The sequence below is a fragment of the Sitophilus oryzae genome, unplaced genomic scaffold (genome assembly GCF_002938485.1).
Source record: "Sitophilus oryzae breed Bouriz unplaced genomic scaffold, Soryzae_2.0 scaffold_1576_pilon_pilon, whole genome shotgun sequence".
Classification (NCBI taxonomy): domain Eukaryota; kingdom Metazoa; phylum Arthropoda; class Insecta; order Coleoptera; family Curculionidae; genus Sitophilus; species Sitophilus oryzae.
In genome coordinates, this window is record NW_022146254.1 from 2,812,796 (window position 1) to 2,838,581 (window position 25,786).

The window sequence follows — 25,786 nt, forward strand, 5'->3', positions numbered from 1 at the left end:
TACAACTTTAACGCCTCTTCAAAAAAGGATCATAAAACTTTTGCATAAAATTATCTGGGGAGATAATACTTAACCTCTCTAAAATTTACATGGGACTTCCTATGTCCTGTCTTTGGTCCCGTGTTCCGATGCACTACACGGTATATTATATTTTAATGTGTCGAAATTAATGATACGCTAAATAAATAATAACAGATACATATATCATTTTTTTATTTCTCTTATATTTCAACTATTTTTATCAAAAACTTTTTTATTAAAACCTAATATTTCCTAAAATTATCTACATGATGATATATTCTAAATTTTTTCTGCTTTTTTATTCTTTTTCTTCGGTTTGTTCTTGTTTTTCTCAAGATATTCCACATGACTATTCACAATCTTTTGACTAGTATTCTCAATATCATCAATCCTTCCATTTTTCTCCTTATGATTTAGTGAATTTTCTTCGTGTGCTTTGGTCATTTTCAACTTTTTATCTTTCCGTTCGTTCTGGCCATTTATTAACACGTCCTTTTGTATATTCTCAATAGATTCTCTCAAGTACTTCAGCTCTTTTAAGGCCACCAAAGCCATTCGACCTTCGGGACTTTTGCTCGGTTCGTACAGTAAGTATTTAGCGCATTCCTTCAGTATTTTTTCCGCTCTTTGAAGTTCCGACAATAAGCCACTCTCGGATAATTCTTTGTCTCGGTACTCTTTGTTGGATAAGTCGATGATGGCCGACTGGAGCTCGTACATAGTTAAAGCTGAAAATAGAGGAAATTGCATATTACATTGTGGAGATTAGATTTAAAATGGTATAATAATAATTAGCCTATTTGCGATATTCAATTAATATACAGGGTGTCAATAAAAGTAGTTTATTTAACTTCGTTGAGTAAATCTACAGGTAAAAATAAAACAAAAAGTTCTTATAATTAAGTTCAATGCTACGGAAAGGGTGATAATACTTATCGGAAAATGTAATACTTAATAACAGCAAAAAATATAACGGTAATTAAAATTAATAATAACCATCTAACAAAATATGAAATGGAAATTAGGTGTATTACTATCTACTACGGTATGAAAATTTGGAAAAATATAAACGGGATTCACAATTTTAAAATAAGCAAAAATGTTTATGAAAAGTGCATTTTTCTCCAAATGTTAATAATAAAAAAGTTTTTTTCCCAAGTAAAAAAATCCGGAGACATACTGTATAGATAGTACTAAAAAATAAATCATCACTTAATAACATAAAATAATAATAATAATAATAATATCAGAAAACATAATCATAACTGAAAAAAACAATATTTTTTTAGTTCTCATTTGTTTTTGTTATTATTTACAACCATTTTACTTACTTCTTGATTATTTATTAATCACGTGCATTTGAATGCATTTGATTCTCAAAAAAGTATACATATTTATATACACATATGTGCCCTAAAATCTTTCGCGAAGAAGTTACTTCAAAAGGGTAAATAAAAATAATATATTTTTTCTACGATCGTGCAAAAAGTAGCTATTTTTTACACTATCTACTGTATTAAAAGTCAATTTGACTTTTAACTATTACACTGGTGCAAAACGTAGCTTATTTTCTGCACTAGTATAAAAACACTTTGACATTATTAATGGCAACTTTAACTAAAATGAAAAATTTGTAAAAATTTGTCAAATCCAGGAAGATAAACCAAGTACCAGTATCGGACACCTCGCAGCAACATTCCAGAAAAGAGTTTTAAGTAAAGAACAAGAACCCGAGACCTCCACGAGCAGAAATGAAAATAAAATTTAAAAGACTACTGGAAATGAAGTTTGTCCGTTAATTACCTTAGAAATTAATTAAAAAAATAGTTATTAAAAAACATAGAAGTGTCATTGTTAGTGGTAATATTATTCTGTGAATTACTGTAAAAACTTTTTAATAAACATTTAAATAAGAATTTCAATTCGATCGTAGAAAAATGTTGTGTGCAACATGTGCAAAAAGCATATTTGTTGCACTCATGATTTGTGTGAACTGACATTGTGTGCACTCATGATTGCAGCTGTCGACTTCGTCTCGAGCTGCAAAACTCAGGCGTCGTGCATCAAATATGTCCTTTTTGCACGAGTTACATAAATAACTATTTTTTTTATTTTAAGAACATCAGTAAACCGTAGTCTACTGATTTTCATTTAATAACAAATGATTTATATTGATGACTCATAAATAATAAAAATCAACAAAAATATCAAATCAGTTCATATTGCACAAGACTTTTTAATGTGATTGTTATGACTATCAAAATAAATTCAAAAGTTCGCTACACTGGAACTGGAATTAAACTTTATACAACGCCATTTAAAAAAAATATATATCTTTAAAAGAACAAATTTAAGCTCTATGTAAATTTTTATGAACCAAATCAATTTTTTTTCGAGAAAATATGTATTAAAAATATGTATTAAAATAATTACCTCGTATTCTTGATATGCCAGGTTCCAATTTCGTATAAACAGATAAAAGTCGTCCACACAAGTCTATCTTTTTGGTTAAATTGTTTTTGGTGGGTGGCAGTTTTGCATATAACGCCACCATATGCTGTTTTAGTTCCAACATCAAATAGTGATTAGGATGAAACGTCATTACAAGATTATTATGCAAGTTTTCCATCTCGTGAAGATCAGATAGATCTAAAAAAAGTTAAAAAAGACTCTTATTGGATATAACAAAAATAATTTAAAAGGCAAAATACACTCAGAGGCACGAAAAACGGGCACCTTAAAATCTTGATGTCGTATTTTAATGTTTTATATATTGTATTCTAGTGTGCCGATTTTAATAATCTTTTGAGAAATGTGTAGCTAAATTATTTGACTTTTTGGTATCTGTTTCTAAATTAAAAATGAAAGTTTCCATGTGTCAATTATACGAGGGGACAAAAATGTTGTTATTTTTATGTTTGGAACATCCTTTGGAAATTTGGTACACACTGCGGAATATGTTAAAAAAGCAAGAAATTTAAAAATAATTTTATCATGTAGGTGCATCTTTCCTCGCTAGTCTACTTTTTGATTGATCTCAATAGCTTTATGTTTCTTGGAGATATTCGCTTTTGAAGAAGAAACTAACTTTTTTTCGTAGTATTTACATTAAAAATATACCTTTGCAGTAAAATAGTGTTTATTATTTATGGAATGTCACTTTTATTGAAAAATCATATTATTATTTTCTGTTAGCTGCTGGACAGTTTCTCTAGCAGAGATGGTTTTAAGTCCAGAAGTTGTATTCGCTATAGTTGCTTTAATTGAAGATGATAGAGATAAAAATTATGTCTCGAACAGATTTGTGTGTGCACGAAGTACAGTGCAGTCGCTTCTTCAAGACAAGTTCATATGCTAGACGTCCAGAAACCTTCATATAAGAACTTCGAATCGAGACGATCGACTTTATGTAAATTTATCCCTAAGAAACCGCCGTTTGCTAGCTTTTCAAATTTCTAATGAATTGCACCTAAGGAACATATACATGTAAATGAACGGACTGTAAGAAGATTAAACAAAGCAAATCTTAAGTCAAGACGATCTCCTTCAGGACCACAACTTACTAGGTCTGTTGACTAGGACCAAAAGCAAAGACATGGTTTTAATGTAAAAATTACGAAAAATGTTTTTATTCTTTTTTATACATTTCCCTTACTATTTCTTTCTTTTACGAAATAATGTTTGTGTCTTCTTCAAAGGGAATATTTCTAACAAAATTAAAGCTATTGAAATTATAATTAAACGAGATGAACCGAAAATCAAAGTATCGAGAAAGGATGTACCTCGATGAGAAAGTTATTTTTAAATTCCTTGCTTCAAATTTTCACCAAAATATTAACATTTTGTTTTCCCTCGTATAATTGACAGATAGGAACTTTCATTTTCAATATAGAAAGAAGTACTGAAAAATCACATAATTCAGCTGCATATTGCTTAAAAATCATGAAAATCGGCCCACTAGAACTAAATATATTAAACTTTAAAATACATAAAAAAATGTAGTTGCCAGTTTTTCGTGCCGGTGCGTGTGTAGAAAATAATAAGATGCATCATTACCTATATCTGATATTCTTCGTCTTGCTTCATTTATAGCTAATTCAATCAAAAACGATTTAAACACCACCTGGCATTCGTTGCATTGCCATATTCGAAAATCTTTTTCTATTTCCTTCATTCGCAACAATCCTTTTCTACATTTATGGCATACTATCGAACTAATTTCGGTTCCCAGTTCTGTCGGATCTCGACATCTTCTACATCTGCAAGAAAAATATTTACCTTCTAGAAGGTGCTGCTGTCGTTCTTGATTACCCTAAAAAACAGCAGTTCGTTTAGTAGGAGCGTAAATATTTTTTAATAATTTTAGCAATATACATAATATATTTCAATAGAGTAAAGTAGTGCAAAAATAAGACAGTCCTTTTTTTCCAGTCCCCCCAGAAACTTGTTTGTTTTTCTTAGTTACAACCATTTAAATACAAAAGTATTTCTTCTATAAAAGGCATTTGGTGGTAAGGGAACTATTGCAAAAGTAAAAATATATTGGTATATTTTTACTTTTGGGTACTTTTGGAAGTACCCCTAAAAAAGTCAGCGCGCAGAAAAGAGTGTCTCATATTTAGCCCACAAAAAGTCTAAAAATGAGATATGCTGGGTTAAATAGAAAACACGAGATACGTGACGCAGTCCGTCCCAATCATAGTTCATGAACCGACCTAGTTATTATTTTACTATTATATATTGCAAACAATTAATTTGCTGACATTACATTTCATGTTATTGAATATTAGATATACCTATTCACTTTATGATTAACTTTCGTACAGTACGCAGTTACTTTATATTGTCAAATTATTAAATTGTAATTTTCTTGAATAAAATAAATTTTTAAAAACAAGTTAGTTACAATAAAATACATAACTGGCGCAGTCAATCGTGTAGGTGTCTCAGAGATTCCTGGTTTTGCAAGCAGTCCCACAAAAAGACGTTGCCGAAGTCCAGAAAATTGTCAGTTTTAACTGTTTGTTGAGGCACAGAATCTAAGGCAGGAAGACCACAGCTAAGAAGAAATTAATCTATCGTAAGTGAGTTTTCCATTCCACTCCCATATAATTGTGTGTATAATTTACATTATTTCATAATATAATTTTAATTTAAAAGTTTTTAAGTTTTAGTATAGAACGATAATTTGCTTACATTTAATTTTTTAAAAAAAAGTGCAATAATTTAGTTAATTTAGTTTTTACATTTTAATGTCCGAGAGTGAAATTGAAAGTATAACTCAAAGCCTTTTAAATATTTCTCTTTCAAACATGACCACCCTTACAGCCGCAAAAGAGATTGCTCATACACTTAAAACTTTTACAGGCAAGAGTGAACATTTAGAGTTTTTTATTTCAAGCATAGATAAATTTTACAATAGATATTTTATAGGTACTGCTGATGAATCTCTTAAAGAATTCGTTTTTGCGTCAATTTGCAGTAAAATAACCGAGGAAGCAGGCGACTTTTTTACTTTGTAGACCAGATTTAACGACCTGGCCCAAAATAAAGGACGCGTTAAGACAAAGATTTGGTGACCGAATTAACCGACAAGTACTTGCTCAACAGCTAAATTTTTGACCCGATCTAAAGAGAATCCATTTTAGACTTTATTGAACGATTAAAATTGTTAAAATCACGTATTTCTCTAAAAATTGCCGCTGATGATTCTTTGGAACAAGGCACAAAAGAAGCTCTATTAGAGCAAACAGAATTAACAGCCGTTACTGTCTTAATGTCAAACTCTCTAGCGAGCTTCGAACAATTTTAATGCTAAATAATCCAAAAATATTGATGACGCAAGTTCAATTGTCCTAAACCACTCCCTTATCGAACAACAGATAAACGCACGTACATTTTTTCCTCGACAAGACCTCTATAATATGACTCAAAATAGAGCACCTTCTCAAGTAAATAATCGCCAAAATTTCAACTTTATGCCTCCACCCAGCCAACAATCTTTTGTTAACCCCTTTCTAATGACACAAAACAACGTTCAACCCCAACAATCTTTTGTGAGTCCCTTTCCAATGACACAAAACAACGTTCAACCCCAACAACCTTTTGTAAGTCCTTTTCCAATGACACAAAATAACGCTCAATTTTCAAGCAGCACAGGTGCTATACCTAAACAACCATTTCCAAGCCAACCAATAAAAATTCCACAACCACAAATGGTACGACAAAATTTTCCGACTAACGAACAATTTTGGCAAGCCAAAAATGTTTTCTCTAGAGAAAACTCTAATAAATTGACTAGCCCCCCAACACCAATGTCTACAACCAGTAGAATGCCGTCGACAGTAAGTAGAAATTCAGACGTTCACATGCGCTCAATCCAAACCCAAAGACAGTTTCCCCGAAATCGAAATTCATTCGCCCAAAACCGACACCCATTCACTGATTTAAGCTATCTAGCAGATATGCCAGACCAATATCAACAAGACTTTGAATATTTGCCTGAAGAACAAGAATATCAAAACTATATCGAACCTCCCGAATATCAAGATATAGAATATTTCCAAAATCACGAAATTCCGCAAGATTCACAGGAAGAAAATTTTCTCAACAGCCCTCTAAACGAAAATCCGTCCTAAATTTAAACAGCTTTCAAGTCAACTCTCTTCCCTACATTCAACTTCAAAATCCCCCAGCTAAACTTCTTATCGACACGGGTAGCCACACATCCTTAATCAGACCATCTATAGCGGAAGAATATTTTCCACAATTAATTTACCCTTGTAAACACACCCTAGTAACTTGTACCGGCAATACCAATACCCAAAATAAAACAAAAATTTCCTTATTAAAAGAATTCAATATAAATAACGAACTCGAACTAATTTTATACAGCTTTCATGACTATTTTGATGGAATAATAGGAATCAGAGATTTACGTAAATTAGGTCTTAATATCGATATAACAAATAAGCTTTTAAAAAACGATACGATTGAAATACCTATCTATTATAGAGACAATTTTGATTTGCAAAAAATAGAAATACCACCCTTATCTATAATAATGAAAAACATAAACACTGACATACCTGACGAAACCGAAATATATATTCCCCATTTACGTACTGCTCAAAAAATCGAAATTCCAGGTTCACTTTTAAAAGTTCAATATGGTACGATCCCTTTAGAATTTCGAAATCAAACTAATAAATACATCGTTCTAGATTTTTATCCGGATTCAATTAGGGAAGTAGCCCAATTTTTTGATTCCCAAAATTTCGAGATATTTAATATCGAGCAAATAACATCCAACTTTCAAACACATGACAATTCCGATCACAACCAAGATTTTTCGCTTCTCCGTACAGATCATCTAAATAACGAAGAAAAAGCAGCCCTTAAAAAAGTCATCAATCAATTTCCACAAGTTTTACATAGACCAAACGAGAAACTATCTTGTACAAATATCGTTACGCACGAAATTAAAACCACAGACAATAATCCAGTGTACACTAAATCGTACAGGTACCCTTTTATACATAAAAAAGAGGTACAAAAACAAATTTCTGAGATGTTGGAAAATGGTATTATTCGTTCCTCTTCAAGCCCTTGGTCCAGTCCCATCTGGGTCGTTTCCAAAAAGTCCGATGCTTCTATGAAACAAAAATGGAGGATAGTTTTAGACTATCGTAAAATTAACGAAAAAACAATAGCAGATCGTTACGTCATCCCAAACATTTCCGATATTCTCGACAAACTTGGCCGCAGCCAATATTTTACCACTCTGGATTTAGCCTCTGGGTTTCATCAAATAGCCATGCACCCTGATTCAATTGAGAAAACCGCCTTCAGTGTCGAAAACGGACACTATGAGTTCCTCCCGAATGCCCTTTGGTCTCAAAAACGCCCCTGCCACCTTCCAAAGGCTCATGGATAACGTCCTTAAAGATCTTCAAGGTAAAATCTGTCTGGTATACATGGACGATATAATCGTCTTTTCCACGTCTTTGCAGGAACATATTTCTAATTTAAAATCCGTCTTTCAAAAACTCAAAGAGAGCCACCTAAAAATCCAACTTGACAAATGTGAGTTTCTTTGTAAAACTGTAGAATTCTTAGGGCACATCATTACACCGGAAGGCGTAAAACCCAACCCAAAAAAAATAGCCGCCATTCGAAAATTTCCAGTACCAAAAACATCTCGAGACATTAAATCTTTTTTAGGTCTAATCGGCTATTACAGAAAATTTATAAAAAATTTCGCACACTTGACAAAACCATTAACAAACTGCCTGAAAAAGAACAAAAAAGTAGAACACACCACCCAATTTCTTCAAAGTTTCGAAAGCTGCAAAACCTTGCTAATGAATGACCCTGTACTTATACATCCAGATTTCACAAAACCCTTCAATCTGACCACGGACGCTTCAAACGTCGCTATCAGTGGAATTTTGTCTCAAGGCCCTATTGGCAATGATTTGCCTATTGCGTATGCTTCTCGCACCCTCAATCCAGCAGAAACAAACTATAGCACCATTGAACGCGAACTTTTAGCTATAGTATGGGCCACCAAATATTTTCGCCCCTATCTATATGGGACCCGATTCAAAATCGTTACGGATCACAAACCCTTGCAATGGTTGTTTTCCGTTAAGGAGCCGAATTCCAAACTTATTCGTTGGCGATTGAAACTCCAAGAATATGACTACGAAATCATATACAAAAAAGGGAAACAAAATTCCAATGCCGATTGCCTATCCCGCATACAGATTAATCCAATCGAAGACGATCAAATGTCAATTTTTCCTAATTTCGACCCTGAGGAAATTCCCCAATTACCGCCAGAAGAACTGGACGAAATTCTTAACACTATTTCCGAAAAACCAAAGAATGATAAAATCAACATAATTTCTGACATAATACTACGACCAGCCCAACCCTCTACCGACCTAGAAACTAAACACTCAAGCTCTGAAAACCCTGTTATTGGTGCTCCATACGTTCAAAAAGCACTAAATATCTATAAAAATCAAATTATATTCAGATATTCTAACAATAATAAAATCAAAGTCCAAAAAGAATCTATTTTTGACAAACAAAGAATTATCATATTTTTAAAAAACGATCCATCCGAAGAAGATCTCTGTAAAATTATTAAAGAACATTTTATACCCAAAACTACATACTGCTTGCACTTTTTAAATAAATCTCTTGAGCCGTTTATATTAGGCATTTTTCAAAAATATTTCAAAAATAATTCCTTTAATCTTTACATATCTAATACTCTCTTAGAAGACATAACAGACGTAGAAGAACAACAACTGAAAGTACAATACTATCACGAAACGAAAACGTCTCACAGAGGTATTCAAGAAAATATTATATCACTTAAGAAAAACTTTTACTGGCCGAATTTAGAAAACGATGTCAAAACGTATGTAAATCTTTGCGAAATATGCCAAAAGACCAAGTACGAAAGGCACCCCAATAAAATAATTTTTAAGCCCACCCCTATTGGTTACGAACCTTTCGACCACATTTATATAGATATCTATAAAACACATAATACTTCCTTTCTAACCGTGATCGACAGTTTTTCTAAACTAGGACAAGCATACCCCCTTGTGACACCCACAGGAGTTGAGGTAGCAAACAAACTTATTACGTATTTTAACCACTATGGACTCCCACGGAAAATCACTACAGATAATGGCACCTCGTTCAAAAACGAAATTATCCAAAACCTTTGTTCCCTTCACAAAATTGAAATCCATTATTGCACCCCCCACAACCCCAACTCAAACAGTCCAATAGAACGTCTTCATTCTACCTTAAGTGAAATTATTCTTACCCTTAAGCATCAAAAGCCAAAAGAAAATATAATAATTCTAATGAATTATGCTGTACTTTCTTATAATAATTCTACGCATAGTGCATCAAAGTATACCCCTTTTCAAATTGTCAGAGGGAAATTAGACTATAAAAACCCTTTAGAACTCTCAAATGATCAAACCCTTTCTCAATACATGCAAGAACACGCAGAAAATATAAAATTAATTAGCCAAGAACTTCATCAAAAATTAACCTCACAACAACAATCTTCTTTAGATAAAATGAATAAAAATAGGAATGTAGTAAACATTGATCCCAATAAACCACTTTATGCAAAAACTTTCCCTCAGAAATCAAAAGTTAAAGAATTAGATAAATATAAAAAAATTGACAAACCTATTGTAGAAAAAAGTAATGTCATAACTACACAAAAAAGACAACTTCACAAAAAAGAATTAAAACCGCAACGTAAAATTGTTTCAGATGAGGCAGATCATCCCCTTCCTGCTCCTTCTACCCATCGCTATGAACTTAGAAGTAAAAAGCATTAGCAATCCCATACTACCAATGGCCATAGGAAAAACCTATATATCTGCCACGAAACACACATCCAATTTTCACATAAACCTTACAGAAATCGAAAATTCCTTATTTAATATAAAAAATATTTTAATTCAATTGGACAAAGATATTTTAAATAAAAAACAAAACGAAAGTTTTTCGATTCTTACGTTTTACAAATTTAATCAAACCTCTGAATATCTTCAAACAATTTTGAGAAATACCAAAATTTTTCACAAGTTTAATCGACAAAAAAGGGGACTACTTAACGTAGTAGGTCAGGTCGACAAATGGCTCTTTGGCACTCTAGACTCAGACGACGAAACCCGCTACAATAATTATTTCAATACACTGACAAAAAATCAAGACATTTTAAATAAAAATTTTTATAAAGAACAATCAATTCTATCCACAGTTACCCAGGAATATACTAAAAATTTAGATAAAATCAACAATAATCAATTACTTATATTAGAAAAAATTAATTTACTTGACAAAAATCAGCTAAACCTATCTAGTGCCTTATATATTTCCTTAATTTTGGACAACGTAATGTTACAATTAAATACATTAAATTCAATAATTAATAATATCGAAAATGCAATCTCATTTGCCCATGTAAATAAAATGCACAACTCTATACTTAATCCAAACCAACTCTTAACATTAATAGAAAATATAAAAACAATATACGGTCCAAACCGAATACCCGAATTCAAAGAATTAATAAATTTTTATAATTATCTATCTGTTCAAGTCATTATTAAAAATAATTCAATACTCTTTTCAATACACACACCAATTATATTACCCACCCACTACATCCTTCACAAAATATTCCCAATACCTATTGTAAACAAAACTATCCTTCTATCTAACCCTTACATCCTACTCACAAAAGAAGATTACTGGACCACAGAAGAAGAATGTCCACAACTAGAAGACCATTTCATCTGTAAACAAACCGCCTTATCAAAAGACGAACACTGCCTCTTCAAACTTTTAAAAACATCAAATAATATGTGTCCAATGATCAACGTTAAGTATACAAAAAGTACCATTCAACGCCTATATGGTAACGAAATTTTGGTAATTCCTGTACACGAGACAATTGCCCGAGACAAATGTCAACGAAGACTATACAAATTCTCTGAACCAAGCATCGTCAGCATATCCTCATGCCCTGTTGAGATAGGAAACTTAACTTTTGAAATCGAAACAAAAACAGAATTTCAATATGTTTTAGAACTGCCAAAATTCTCCTATTCCCAAGATAGTAACAACATCTCCAAACTAACCTTCGAAGAAATAAACTTAGACGAGATGAAGAATGCACAGAAAATACTGTCAACACTCCAGCTACAGCCTCTGGACAATCCCGGATCTTCATTGAACCTTGCGTCAGCTTCAATTTTCACCAGTGCCGCCCTTGTATGCGGAGTCCTTCTATATATTGGATGGAAAAAATGGAAGAAACCCGTTTCATCCCAAAACAACCACCAATACAAGAATACCCCTATGGACAACCCCTTAGAGGAGATTCGAAAAAACGACCAGCCATTGCAGCCCTTATGTTCCGAACTTGAGGAGGGAGGAGATACGTGACGCAGTCCGTCCCAATCATAGTTCATGAACCGACCTAGTTATTATTTTCCTATTATATATTGCAAACAATTAATTTGCTGACATTACATTTCATGTTATTGAATATTAGATATACCTATTCACTTTATGATTAACTTTCGTACAGTACGCAGTTACTTTATATTGTCAAATTATTAAATTGTAATTTTCTTGAATAAAATAAATTTTTTAAAAACAAGTTAGTTACAATAAAATACATAACTCACGCTAGAAGAAAAATCCAGTGAATATCAACAGCTACTGGACAGCAGGCTGGCTGAAGAAGAAACAAACACACAACAGCTTATGGACACTGTACTAAACTGTGCAAAAAAAATTGGAGGCCCAGAGTGGCGTAACAAAGATAATAATAAACTGACTGATGAGACGAAACGATACAGCTATAAGAACGCTAAGAAATCCCTCATGATCGCAAAGAAGCAGCTAATCGCAGCTAACACAACAACATCAGAATAACAGACAAAAACGAAATAATAAGCCTAGTAACAAGCGACCTATATAAAGCCACAGAAAACATACATGAAAAAGAAAGACTGCAACTACACCAAGACGACGACCCAGAAGAGCCAACTAGAAGAAAAGCGATTTTTTTTTAATTTTAAACCAAACAGAAATTGTCCGAAGCTAAAAGAATTCTATATAATTCTAGAATAGAACTTGCCAGAAGATCCGCAGTGATATACGGGGTGGTCTGAATTGTATTCCAGAAACTTCGGCAGTACATTCTGTAGATTCGTAGATACAGGGTGTAGAGGTTTCATTTTTATTTCGATTTTTCCCAAATAATTTCGGAAGTAACGTCAATATTTGGATGAAAATTGGTGTCTGGGAGTTTTTTCACATGAGAAATTTAATTTTGATGTCAATATGACTCCTATTTGTAGAGGGCGCCACCTACATGTGTTTTAACTGTTTTGAAGTGTAATAACTTTTCGTCTGTACCTATATAAAACTACTGAGTGAAAAAATATACATTTCCGATACATTTTACGTAACAAATGTTTCTTGGTAAAAATCACTACAAACCACCGTTCTAAAGATATTTAGAATGGAAATAGTCAATACATATCATTATTGACAAAAAATAAATATGTTAAGTAGATAGATAGTAAACATGTTGACTAAATAGTTATTAGACTGAAATAATACATTTGGGAAATTTTAATTTTTTTACATTGATCATAAATTTTCCTGCAAAAAAATATGATAAAACAGTTTCTGTTGAACTTTTGGCACAAAAACATTTCAAATTTATGATTTCAGTCTAGTAACTATTTAGTCAACATGTTTAATTTATGTCAATGATGACCGGTATTGAAAATTTCGATTTCAAATATCTCGAGAACCATTACTCGTAGCGATTTTTACCAAGAGATCTTTTTTACGTAGAAAACTTCGTAAATGTTTTCTTTTTTACTCAGTAGTTTTATACAAGTACGGACAAAAAGTTAATACTATTCAAACCAGTTAAAAAATAAGTGGGTGGTGCTCTCTACAAGTAGGAGTCATATTGACATGAAAATCAAATTTATCATGTCAAAAAAGACACCAATTTTCACTCAAATATTGACGTTACTTCAAAAATTATTTGGAAAAAAACGAAATAAAAATGAAATTTCTACACCCTGTATTTCCGAAACTAAGCATTTTAGGACATATATTTATACGAACTTTTTTACTTATTTTCATCTGCAGAATATGCTGCCGAAGTTTCCAGAATACAGTTCGGACCACCCTGTATAAGGCGCTGCAGCTGCCGCGCTCGACAGTTTGGAAATACGGTCAACGTTGACAATTTGGCGAAGGAATTCTAAATAGTTAATTCTGTATTGTAATCAGTATAGATTGTGGTGTATATGTTGGAGGCAGATGCCGAATTACGGCCAATGCCCAGAATAATTAGACATATGGCGATTTGTCCATACTAAACTTGCCAGGGGGTTAATCTTTTTTTGGTATAATATAACAACAAAATATACATATATAAAGTAATAAATCCGTTAAGTATTTTATCGTGAATTTAAATTAGTGGACCCACGGAATCCGTAACAATATCTTAATTATTATTGATATCTTATTGTTAAATGTTCCTAACTTGAACACTGACTGATTATAAGTTTTCAGTACTTTTATTTGAATCTCTCGTGTTTTACCTAAATATGGCGTGACTCATTTTTACACCTCTTAACCTTATGATTGAAATTGACGTCCCTATCCAGTTATTCCAACACTTCCAGTTAAAAAGTAATAAGGGTGTCAGAAAAATGGCATGCAGTTAATCACAAAGGGCAAACAACATTTTGCAAACAAGCTGAAAGACTGGCTGAAAGTATTAATCGGTGGCCTTTTCCAGATTGGCTGAGCCGATTTAAATATTTTTAAACTGCAAAATGGATTAATGTCCACGAACAAAAAGATCAACTGTAAAATTTGTCTTTGTGCATTGTAAATTTATATTTTTAATGTAATAAACTCTAAAGGAATTGTGTATACTAATATATAAAATCCTTAAGTGACTGACATACTGATTAATCACGATCCTGCTCAAACCACTCAACGTAAGAAGCTCAATTTTGGCATGCAGGTTGATTCTAGGGTGTAGAGGTTCGATAAGAAGGGATTTTTCGAAATTCCAGTTCCAAGAGGGTGAAACCACCTCTCACATATTACAATATTTTTTATTTAAAAAACGGTCAAGTTTCCGAAAAAACGCTTAAACACGTATATTTTATTTTGTTTTTTTACATATTTTAAGATTTTTTAAAAATGTATACAGGGTGTTTCGAAAAATATGATCATTGATTAATCACGATCCTGCTTAAAGCGCTTGACGTAAAAAGCTGATTTTTGGAAAACAGATTGACTTTAGGGTGTAGAGGTTCGATAAGAAGGAATTTTTCGAAACTCGAATTCTAAGGGGGTGAAACTATCCCTCAAATATTAAAATATTTTTTATTTAAAAACCGGAGAGTTTTTCGGAAAAACTCTTAAACACGTATATTTTATTTTGTTGCTTTACATATTTTAAGATTTTTTATAAATTTATACAGGGTGTTTCATAAAATATGATCATTGTGTAATCACGATTCTGCTTAAACTGCTTGACGTTTAAAGCTGATTTTTGGCAAACGGATTGATTGTGGGAATTGAATCTCAAATTCCAAGAGGGTGAAAACGCTCCTCAAATATTACAATATTTGTTATTTAAAAAACGGTTAGTCTTTCGGGAAAACGCTTGGACAAGCATAATTTACTTGGTTTTTTACATATTTTGAAAATTTTTAAAAAATCATACAGGGTGTTCCAAAAAGCTGTGTAATTTCTTAACCACGATTCTGCTTAAACTGCTTGACGTAAAAAGTTTATTTTTGGCAAACGGATTTTTCGAAAGTCAAATTCCAACGGGATGGAACTACCCCTCAAATATTACCAAGTTATATAATAATATCGCCATATTGTTTTTTCTCATGCTGACATAAATTTGAAAAAAGTTTATCCAGTTTGTATGTCAATGGAAATTCTTGCTTTGCTTTATCATCACCATTACAAATGATTAATTCGACGCGAACGAAGTCGCTGGTACACGCTAGTAAAGTTATATATTAATATCACTGATTCACGCGTTGCTTTTATACAACATAATTATCGTTAAATCCCTATAATGTAAGTATAGACTCAACACATCAAACTAATTTTTAGTTTTAGACACCACACAGGCAGTACTAAGAAAAAGCTTAATTTTATAAAACAACATATACCTATAACATATTAATTTTGCAGAGCTTCGACAAAATTACCTGTAATATATTAGAATAATTAAAATAAATAGGCTCATTTTCATTAATGTCAATACTTGCATACACGCTCATAACGAAATTATCGTCAACGGACAAGTGCGCGTTCGGTATGCAATCGTGCGCCATCATGGCAGCTTCCAGATATAAGCCCCTCAAACACTGCGTTTCTGGTTTTAATATTGAGATACTCTGAGACATAGGGGGTCGCACCTAAAATTTTAATAGAAAGAAATATTAATGGAATGTTTTCAGATTAAATAATATAAAAAAATGTCATGCAGTTAACAGAAAATATCGCTAGTAAAACAATAACAGGAATGTTCAGTATTCGTAAGCCTTCAATTGGTACATTATTTGACTGTGGATCTCAGTCATTCCCTGTAATGACGGAATATTTCAGTAAAACATCGTAATCATATTAATTATTTAAGTTACCATGTTTTTCAGTTTAAGGCTATCATTGAACTCAAAACCAGTTAAAATATAGTATAGTAGTACCCTTGTTTATGTAGTACTATATTTTAAGCTTTATTTGCCCTATTTGTTAAATGTCACAAAACTGTACGAATTGGAAGTGAGTTTTTAGATTGCAGTAGTTTGCAATTAACTTGGAAAACTAGAATTTTCTTACTTTCCTCAATTCCGCTATGTTCCAAATTCCATACTTCCACTCCGTACCCAAAGGGTAAAAAAGGGAACCCTATTACTAAAGGTGCGTATTCATTATCCGAACGAACGAACGAACGGACGAACGAACGAACGAACGGACGAACGGACGAACGGACGAACGAACGAACGAACGAATGAAAGTGCGGTATTTAGACGGGGACCGAACGCATGCGGCCGTTCGTTCGTTCGTTCGCTCGACCATCCGTTTCGAGTCGGTACATCAAAGGCGTTCGCCAACAAATGCCTCCGGTCTTCTCGTGCGGTTCTATCGTACGGTCCCCGTCCATACCACTAGCGAACATTCGTTCGTTCGTTCGTTCGGATAATGAATACGCACCTTAAGACTTCGCTGTCCGTCCGTCCGTCCGTCTGTCACAAAGGTCTATCTTATGAACCGTTATAGCTAGACAGTTGAAATTTTTACAGTTAATGTATGTATGTTGCCGCTATAAGAACAAATACTAAAAACAGAATTAAATAAATGTTTATAAATAAAAAAGTACTTTCACTAAATATGATCTTTTAAGTAAGAATTTTACATAGAATTTTTCAAGGCCTCGGTGGCCGCGTGGTTAAAGCGTTAGGACTTTACGCTGCTATGACGTTGAAGCCGTAGTACCTAAGGCAGGTTCAAATCCTAGTCAAGGCGACTATTTTTTAATCGTTTTTTTTTAATTTTTATATATTTATTTTTACTTTTTAAATATTTATTATTGATTAATTCAATTTTTAGTAATGTGTTTCTTCATTTTTTTTAAATTTCTTATACGCGCATTCAAAATTTCAGCTAAATCGGAAAAAAAATTATAATAATATAATGTCTAATGTTGTATAGATAATGAATGGTACGGAACCCTTCGTGCGCGAGTCCGACACGCACTTAACCAATTTTTAGTTGTTCTATAATGTCCACGGAATATTAAAACTACCTGTTTATTTTGTAGGTCCGCTTTGGAAAAAAAATTCTGACACAAACGAAAAGAATAATCAGTCGTTGGAGTTGAAAAATATATCTACTAAAATTTATTTAGGCGTGTGGGCAGTTTTTACCCTTCCCGTATATTTTCTGTTTCTTTTTTGTGAAAGTCAAATTTTAAAAGGCTCAGCAAAACATAGACTCCATAAATCTCATTGAGATCGGAATATCGGTTCTTAAAACATTTCAAAAGATGTGTTTATTTTTATAAAGTTTGATTCCCTCTAACGGACAAACGAGGGACTTTTGTATAGAGCTAAATTGTATCTATTGAATTTAATTAGATCCCAAAAATACGTTCCACCCATTATGTCCACGGAATATTGATACACCCTGTATAATCAAGCTTTGCTATCTTGCATCTATCAGGGTGAGTCAACGGCAGATTAAAGTTCATTATTTCATTTGTTGTGAGAACTATAAAAAATGTTAAATAGAAAAGTTATAGGGAATATTAAGATGCATATTTTAAAATTATTATACAGTATACAGCGTCCTTCAAAAAAGTGTGACGGTTATATGCTTTTTTAAATGAAACACCCTATATTTTATTTTATTTTTAGATTCTGCGTAAAATTAAACTAAAAAACTAAAAACTAACTTTAATTTATGTTTTCTTTCGTTAACTACTTTTTTTGTAACTATATACAGGGTGTCTCAGAAATAAGTGCAGGTATTTTAAAGGGTGGTAGATCTCGATAAAAGAGACATATTTTCTCTTTGTCGTTTTTCAAATAAATCCAAAATAACGGAGTTATTTTACTTTGAAAATTTCCAAAAAAAATGATTTTTTGCTAAAATTTTGAGAACCACTGCATTTTTTCTGGATTTTCTTTCTTGTAAATTTAATCTATTACCTATGTTGCGATATAGTCAAGAAATTATGTTTTTTAACTAAAAACTAAAAAAAATCCAAAAACATTTTCAAAAAACTTCGAAATTTCAAAAAAAAATTTTCGCGAAAAAAACCTCATAGGCGTGATTCTGGAGTTGAACTATACTAACCAGTTAAATTAACTTGAACTTATTTCTGGGACACCCTGTATAATGTTATAACCTAAAATTAATAGTTTTTCAAATATTTAAATTTATTTTTTAAATAATATTAAAGAGGAGAAAAAAATGACTAAACGAGGTCCACCAAATTGTGGCGATATACCAGTGTTTACCATTTTAGTTTTTTTTTACCATTTTTACTAGGTACTTATATTTTTAATACACTTTGATACAAATTCTGTTCTTTTACAGTGTTTTCTTACTTCTGGTTTCTGCAGTGTAAATAATTATTATTATTGTGTTATTTGCGCTATTGCGTTCCATGATAAAAAGAAATATATGAATTTTATTTTTTAACCACTTAATCCATTTTATGGAAGAAAAATGGTACATTTAATACAAAACAAAAATGGAACAATTTTAAGGCTACTTCTCTTGAACTTACGATCGAGATGCTTTTGAAAAATACAAAGTTTTGCCTTCCTAATTTTCGTTCTAAAAAGATATAATTGGTATCATTGAATAAATATTTTTTAAAAAGAACGAAAAGTTAGGCATCAAAACTTGTATTATTTCTTAAATTCGTTCATAAGAAGTAGTTTTATCTAGCACAAGATGTATATACGAAGCAAAATACACATTGCAGGTAATCACAACTGCAATGTGTAAACATAGTTTAAACGTAATACACAAGCACTGTGTATCCTACGACACACTGTGTATCCCTTACTTTGTGTATACTTAAATGCTATACTGTGGCTACATTGTGAGGCGGACGTTTAACCTTTTTGCATACGTGTTGAACTACAATGTGTAAACGTAGCATATTTACATCGGGGGAATTATGTCACCCTGTGTCTACATCTAATAATGTAAACACACGTAAATGTGATTTGATGTGCTGCATGGGATATTACCGACTATTTAAATATGTTTGTAAATTTCCAAACAAATGAGATAACGGACTAACTCTATCGTTGACTCACCCTGTACAATAGGAAATATTACCTCAAATGTATTTATATCCAGAATACCACATATTTTCTGTATAAGCTCATCTTTTATATCGTCCTCCGACAATAAATTCATCTCCTGCATCACATTTTCCACGGCAATCCTGTGACGCCTCCATATGGCCGTGTCACGACGTGCTTCCAAATGGGGTTCTAAATCTAACAATCTTTTGTATGTTTCTACGTCGTACTTCCTCAACAAAAGGCACCTTAGTGGGAATATAAGAGGACTATTCTCCATTATAATTTGTCCCTTGATGTTGAGCGATTTTAACGTGGCGCATTCTATTTTACTGTGGTATTTGCCTAAAAATTAACAAACCTCTGAAGGAATCACATTTGAAATATAATAAGACCGATAATAAGCCATACTTTTTAACCATTTCATTGATATTATATACGAGTACAGAGTATGTTTGTATACAGGAGTAATATTAGACACTTGAGAGTCCATTTCACTAGTCCGAAAAAGTAGCAAAATAAGCATTCGGCATTTAACGTTTTATGTAAAACTGGCTAGGTATTTTTACACAAATGAAGAAGGAAATTAAAGATAAAGGATTATACTATATCCGTATTGTAGCACATGTTTGGACAACTTCTTTATTTTTAAGATTTTGATGGTCAAACATCAAACAAATATTTTTTATATTTGGACTAAATTTTTTCGAAGATGAAGGTATAATTTATAGTTTCGTTACAATACGGAAATAGATTGAAGTTTTGTGATTACTAGTAGTAGGCTTAATATTTTTGTAATCTACAAGCGAAAAAATAAAACCAAAATAATAAAATTGCGTGTATCGCATCAAGGAGATCGAAATCGACAAAATATAAAAAATGCAACTTTTAATTGGAATTAAAGGCCCTACACAATTTTGCTAACAAGAGACAAAAAAATCAGTGACGCACATGATTTTTTAGAAAAATATTGCAGTGATAACCCATATGTCCCCGGTGACTGCCTTTTTAGCAGTAAAATATTTCATACTTATAGCACAGATTAGGTATCCTATAAGTATGCAGATAAAAATCTTGTCCCTAATTCGTGGTACGAAAATTGTTTTTTATGACGATGTGCAAACGAGTCAAATTTCCTGTGCGCAAAAATAAACTCGCGTAAAATAACAATAAACAGCGTAATAGAGAGATATCGCTAAAAAAAAGGCCAGGTGTTATTTCCTTTACGTGATGTGGTATTAACTCTCTTCATTTATAGTTATCGGATTGGAAAGAATTCTGACCGCGTCGCGTCCGCTATTTAAACTTAACCTAACTTTGAATTTAAAACTTTGAAATTGTTTTGTTTACTAGGTATTTTAAAACTAAAGGGCTAAAGTACTTATTTCCAGTGCTTTATTGTTCAAAGTCTGCCAGTGGGTTTAGGGCAACAAGCAACAAATTCTCTTAGAAGGGCTAAGTCGTCATCTGCTGTAAACCTAAGACTCTTTATAGGTTCTTTAGTATTGGAAGAGGTGGAATCCATATTTTGAGGCATATTTATTTAATTAAAACTAATCCCAGCTATTTAAATATCAAATGACCTAATAAAACTAAAGCAATAATTCAAAACAATTCAAACATAACCTAAATTAAAAGATCTCGCCGGCCGGCTCTGGTTGTCAAATACCGGCACATGCCAATTTAAGCAATTTTTAAACGTTATCATAGGTTATTTAAAAAGAGCGCTTAGTGTAATTGATCCGCAAATTACGTCATTAGCGGGCGTTGCGTTAAAAATTGACTCGCGCATATCGTAACCATGATAAGGTACGCGTAAAAACTGGATGACGCTATTCGGTTTTCCGATATCTCTCTAATAACTGTGCCGGTCAGGCGCTGTGCACAATTTTAGAGGCCATAAGTGGGCGTGTTATGTGCGCAAACTAGTCACCTAACTAGTGCCCGATTCCGAAAATTGGAACCACGAAGAACAATAAAGAAAAAACAAAGATTATAATCTGTATAATCTGTGCTTATAGTAACACATATTACCCTCAAAATTTTATTCGAATCGCTAAAAGCACTTGGAAGAAAATTATAATAAATTGAAAAAAAAAATAAGTCTAATAAAATAAGTATCGCTACGAAACAAAGCAGAATCGTGCCCTATGTTGATATAAAAAATAAATGTTATTTTTACGTGAGGAAGCTTCCTATCTGAGGTGGCACATGTTCTTTGAAACACTTTGTATATTCAATAAAAAAATTTGTTAAATGTTCCTAATCCGTTATTTATAAATTAAGAGGGTATTCTAAAACATAGCTCCTTTAGTTAAATCGTTTTTTAACTGCCAATTATAATATTAATATTAATATACTGCTATATTATTATGCATTTAAATAATTTGTCTGTGATTCTAGTTGTTCTAGTATTTTTATTGTTTTCAGAAATCAAATAAAATGAATGTATGCGTCACCGTATGTCTAAAAAGAACACAGAAATGTGATATTTTTATAGGCTTTAAAATCATTTTAAATATGTTTGAAAATCCTCAAAAATGACGAAAGAAAATATAAACAACGATGTAGTAATCCCCATTAAATACACTAAATAAATAATACACTTATATATATTGTGTTCTGGTTGACCAATTTTGATGATTTCTTAAACAATTTGTAGTTATTTAGTTTTAATTAGTAATTATTTAGTTTTTTAGGAGGGACAAACCGCTGGTGGTATTTATTGTACAAGCACTTGGTAATACTGGTATTTTTTTGGTACTAATTTGGTATTATTTGGTAATAAACTGATATTATTTGGTATTAAACTGGTATTAAACAGATATTTTGTTGGACATCTGGCAACGCTGATTGCATCATTTCTAGTCCATTTGCATCTAAAGCTAATACTGAAAAATATCTATATTTCTAGCGCCAAGTACATCTAAAGCTAATACTGAAAAATATCTGGAATCTAAAGGTGCTTTGACAAAATCGTTTAGTTCTGGAAGTCTTTCAGAAGATACCACTCTACATGTTTTGGAAACTGATTATACCCAAGAAAATAATATAGTTTCTAAAATACTAAAGCAATGGTTAAAGTCCAAAATTGGTGATGAACTCTGGAGGAAACTAAACTGCAATAGTCTGTTTAATAACATTATTTTTAGCACATCAATTTTACTTCCAAATTCTACTGCAAACTTCGAGCAAAGCTTCGAGGCAAACTCGATTTCGGGATTAACTTTAATATGCAAAATAACCTGCTTTTGTAAAAAGCAAGTAACTTTACAAATAAAATATCATCCCTCTACAAAAAGCACAAAAACAAGAGTTACAAAGGCACGCTGGGTAAGCTCAAATTTTCAAACACACTTGATAAAGCATTTTGATATAACAAATAAATTATTTATACCAAAAATTAGTAATAATCGCAATGTTAAATCCGAGGTTAAATCAGAAGTAAGCAATAATTCTTCAAATACCTCTGAGGCACAACCAAAAATAACTTCATTTCTAAAAAAGCCTTCTACCGAGCCTTCTACGGAAAATACCGAGGAAATTACAGAGGCATGCAAACCCTCATGTAGCAAAATTGTACCCCCTAATCTAATATATGAAGCTCCCTGTAATCAAAGAAAACCTAATGTAAAAATACTAGACTGCGTAATTATCCCCCAACTAAACGAGCCTCGAAACTACCCCTTTCAGCCGTCACTTTAGCCATACCATCCACAAGCAATAATAATTATCTCCCCGATGTTACCCCTTTACTACCATTATCAGCTGCCGCTTCAACCTTACCGTCAACAAGCAATTTTGTTGTAGTACAGTTTTAAAAAACCACCCCTATTGCTCAAAAACCGCAAGGGGAAAATTTCCGATTTTGTTAATTTTACACTCAGAAGACATTCGCTGACAAACTCTGAAAAAATCAGCTTGCCCGTAATTTTTTTTTCACTCTCTATACGGCGATACAATTTTACTGGATAAATAGTATTTTTTAAAGAATAATCTGTTCAACCGTAAATGTAATGTTTCTTAAAAATTTTAGTAAATAAATAACTATAATATCGATTTATTATTGCAATTTCTAAAAATACAATTTATTTTAGGTCCTACTTGTTTTGTTTTCTTTGAGAATTATTCACTTGCGCTAAATTACCTGGCCAAGAAAAATAATAAACGTGCACCGCTAATTAGTGTATACAGGACAGGACTCAACCTTCTAACCTTTCGGTACTAAAAATATATTCTTCTAGTATTTTCTTACCTTCGCACTGATTAGTGCACATCAAAGCAGTATCGCATCCTGAACAATAGCAACATCTGGACAATACGATAATTTTCAGACATTTAAAACATCTTGCGGGTCCGTTTAATTGTGGTCCGAGAAAAAGGGGATTTTCTTTAAAAATGAGCTGTCCTTGTTTCAGATTTTTACTGGCTACCATATAACTTTAAAAAATTATAAGTAAATATTTTTAATTTTATTAAAATTTATTGCTTTTATAATAAAATATACATAGTTTATTTTTCTGCATTAGTAATAACATTTTCAATTATAGTTACAGGGTGTTAAATAAAAAAATGCATTTTTCTGTTATGAGAATGGAAAACTTACCGGCCGAGAACACTGTTCCGTACAACTTTGTATGTTTTGTTGGACATTATGCGTATAGGGAACTGAAAACCTATATTGACACTCGTAATTTGAGTTTTCGGCAAGTTAAAATTAGAATTTGTGTCCTTTCAAGCGATTTTAAATATAGATTTTAAATAAACCGCCTTTATATTAGGTAACCAGTTATACAGCAATAATATAGAATTCAAAAATTTTCAGCGGGTGCTAATGCTCAAGCGTATTGCATGTTCATTTCCTTTTTTAGATTCAAAGAAGATACTAACTAAAAAATAAAGTAATAGCGTCCTTTTCAGAAAATAGTAAGTTTTTTTTTAATTCCGACACGGCGGCGGCGCCGGCGCCAAATCGGACGCTCCAGTAGTTCGGCGTCTCTTATCAATCGGACAATTTTAATTTTACTATTTTATCTCTTTATTCCAGATACCAACAAAATTCAAAGACAAATAAATGAAGTCGGCATTTTTCTTGGACGGTGAACGGTTAGATGCCATATGTAGTATCCTTAGTACAGGCGCCAGGAGTATCCATCCATTTCGACCGCAGCGCTTCAACGGCTTGTCTGCTGATGATGCTAACATGGTTAGCGAAACGCGCGTCCAGTGTAAAACTAAAAGTGTTTTGGTGTATTGTGGTGATTTAGTGTTTTATTTTGCAGTATATGTTTGTATGTCTTTGCCAGTGCAGTTATTGAGACTATAAAACACTCAGGTACGAGATTTGTGGCATTAACGCTATTTCGGGTAGTAAAAAATTGACGCCGGGAGGCACGTATAAAATATGTTAATAAAAATTTACTAAAATACTAAAATATGTTAATAAAAAGTTGGTAGGCAGTTCTTTTAGTTTCAATTATCTCAAAAACTGCGACTGATTTTGATGTTATTACAAATTTTGTTGCAAATATTATTCCTAATCTTAAATTGAAAACCGCGTTTCGCTAGCTACTGTAATTTTGGAATTACGATTTTTTAAAATTTTTAACCCCCTCCCATACCCCCACCAAAAACTAATGGCCAGATTCTCGGGTGCCACAGTATTTTTGTGCCAAATTTGGTTAAAATTGGTTTAGAGGTTTTTCTGTTATCGTGTTACAGACGGACGGACAGACAGACACCATGAAAATATTTTGTATTTAGGTCATTTATGGCTCAAATAACTCATTTTGAGTGAAATTTAAAAAACTTTTTTTGCCGATCTTAATAGCCTACCATACCTGTTGGTACAGTGGCGCATCTAGAGATTGAGTCTGGGAGGGGTAGTGTGAATATTCAAAAAAGTACTAAATTTGAATTAAATTTTTGCTGGAAGGTATTGTAACTGTAGAAAAAATCTACTTGGATTGGTTTGGATATTCTGTTTTTGGTATATATATTTGTATTATTAACTTTTTTGTAACAATTTTATTTTATACCAAATTTTATCTTATTAATTAATTTCTTTCTGGGAGGGGTAATTGTATAGGGCTCGTTTCTCTCTAGAATTTCCTGTCTCACAATGTACCGTTTGTGTCCGGGAAGGGATCATAGTTTCATCGTTGTCGATTTTCGAAAGAAATCAGTACATGTATATTATTTCGTATATTATTCATTTTATTGATTTTATGGAAAGCACTGTTCATTAAAATGTTGTAATCTATGTTATAGGGTTTGTTTCTCTCTACAATTTCCTGTCTCACAATGTACCGTTTGCG

General features: G+C 32.3%; 1 protein-coding gene across 2 annotated transcripts; it reads right to left on the reverse strand.

Moving 5' to 3' along the window:
* Positions 1 to 243: 243 nt before the first annotated feature.
* On the reverse strand, positions 244 to 24,139 carry LOC115879171 (SET domain-containing protein SmydA-8-like). Of its 2 annotated transcripts, XM_030895862.1 has the most exons (7): positions 24,076 to 24,139; positions 23,725 to 23,909; positions 19,504 to 19,814; positions 15,855 to 16,064; positions 4,078 to 4,333; positions 2,455 to 2,670; positions 244 to 749 (listed from the first exon to the last, which is right to left on the reverse strand). In XM_030895862.1, exons 1-7 carry the CDS (start codon positions 24,120 to 24,122, stop codon positions 301 to 303), a joined length of 1,674 nt encoding a protein of 557 aa, XP_030751722.1. In that variant the 5' UTR covers positions 24,123 to 24,139; the 3' UTR covers positions 244 to 300. The 2 variants fall into 2 exon arrangements, with proteins under 2 accessions (XP_030751722.1, XP_030751723.1); XM_030895863.1 differs by lacking the exon at positions 15,855 to 16,064.
* Between the last annotated feature and the right edge of the window lie 1,647 nt (positions 24,140 to 25,786).

Bases quoted from the DNA above. Each gene is read 5' to 3' on its own strand.
- LOC115879171 (XM_030895862.1), bottom strand. From the start codon at position 24,122: ATGTCCAACAAAACATACAAAGTTGTACGGAACAGTGTTCTCGGCCG. The intron at 16,065-19,503 runs GTAATATTTCCT...TTAAAATTTTAG, and splicing joins TGGATATAAATACATTTGAG to GTGCGACCCCCTATGTCTCA. The intron at 750-2,454 runs GTAATTATTTTA...CTCTATTTTCAG, and splicing joins TGGCATATCAAGAATACGAG to CTTTAACTATGTACGAGCTC.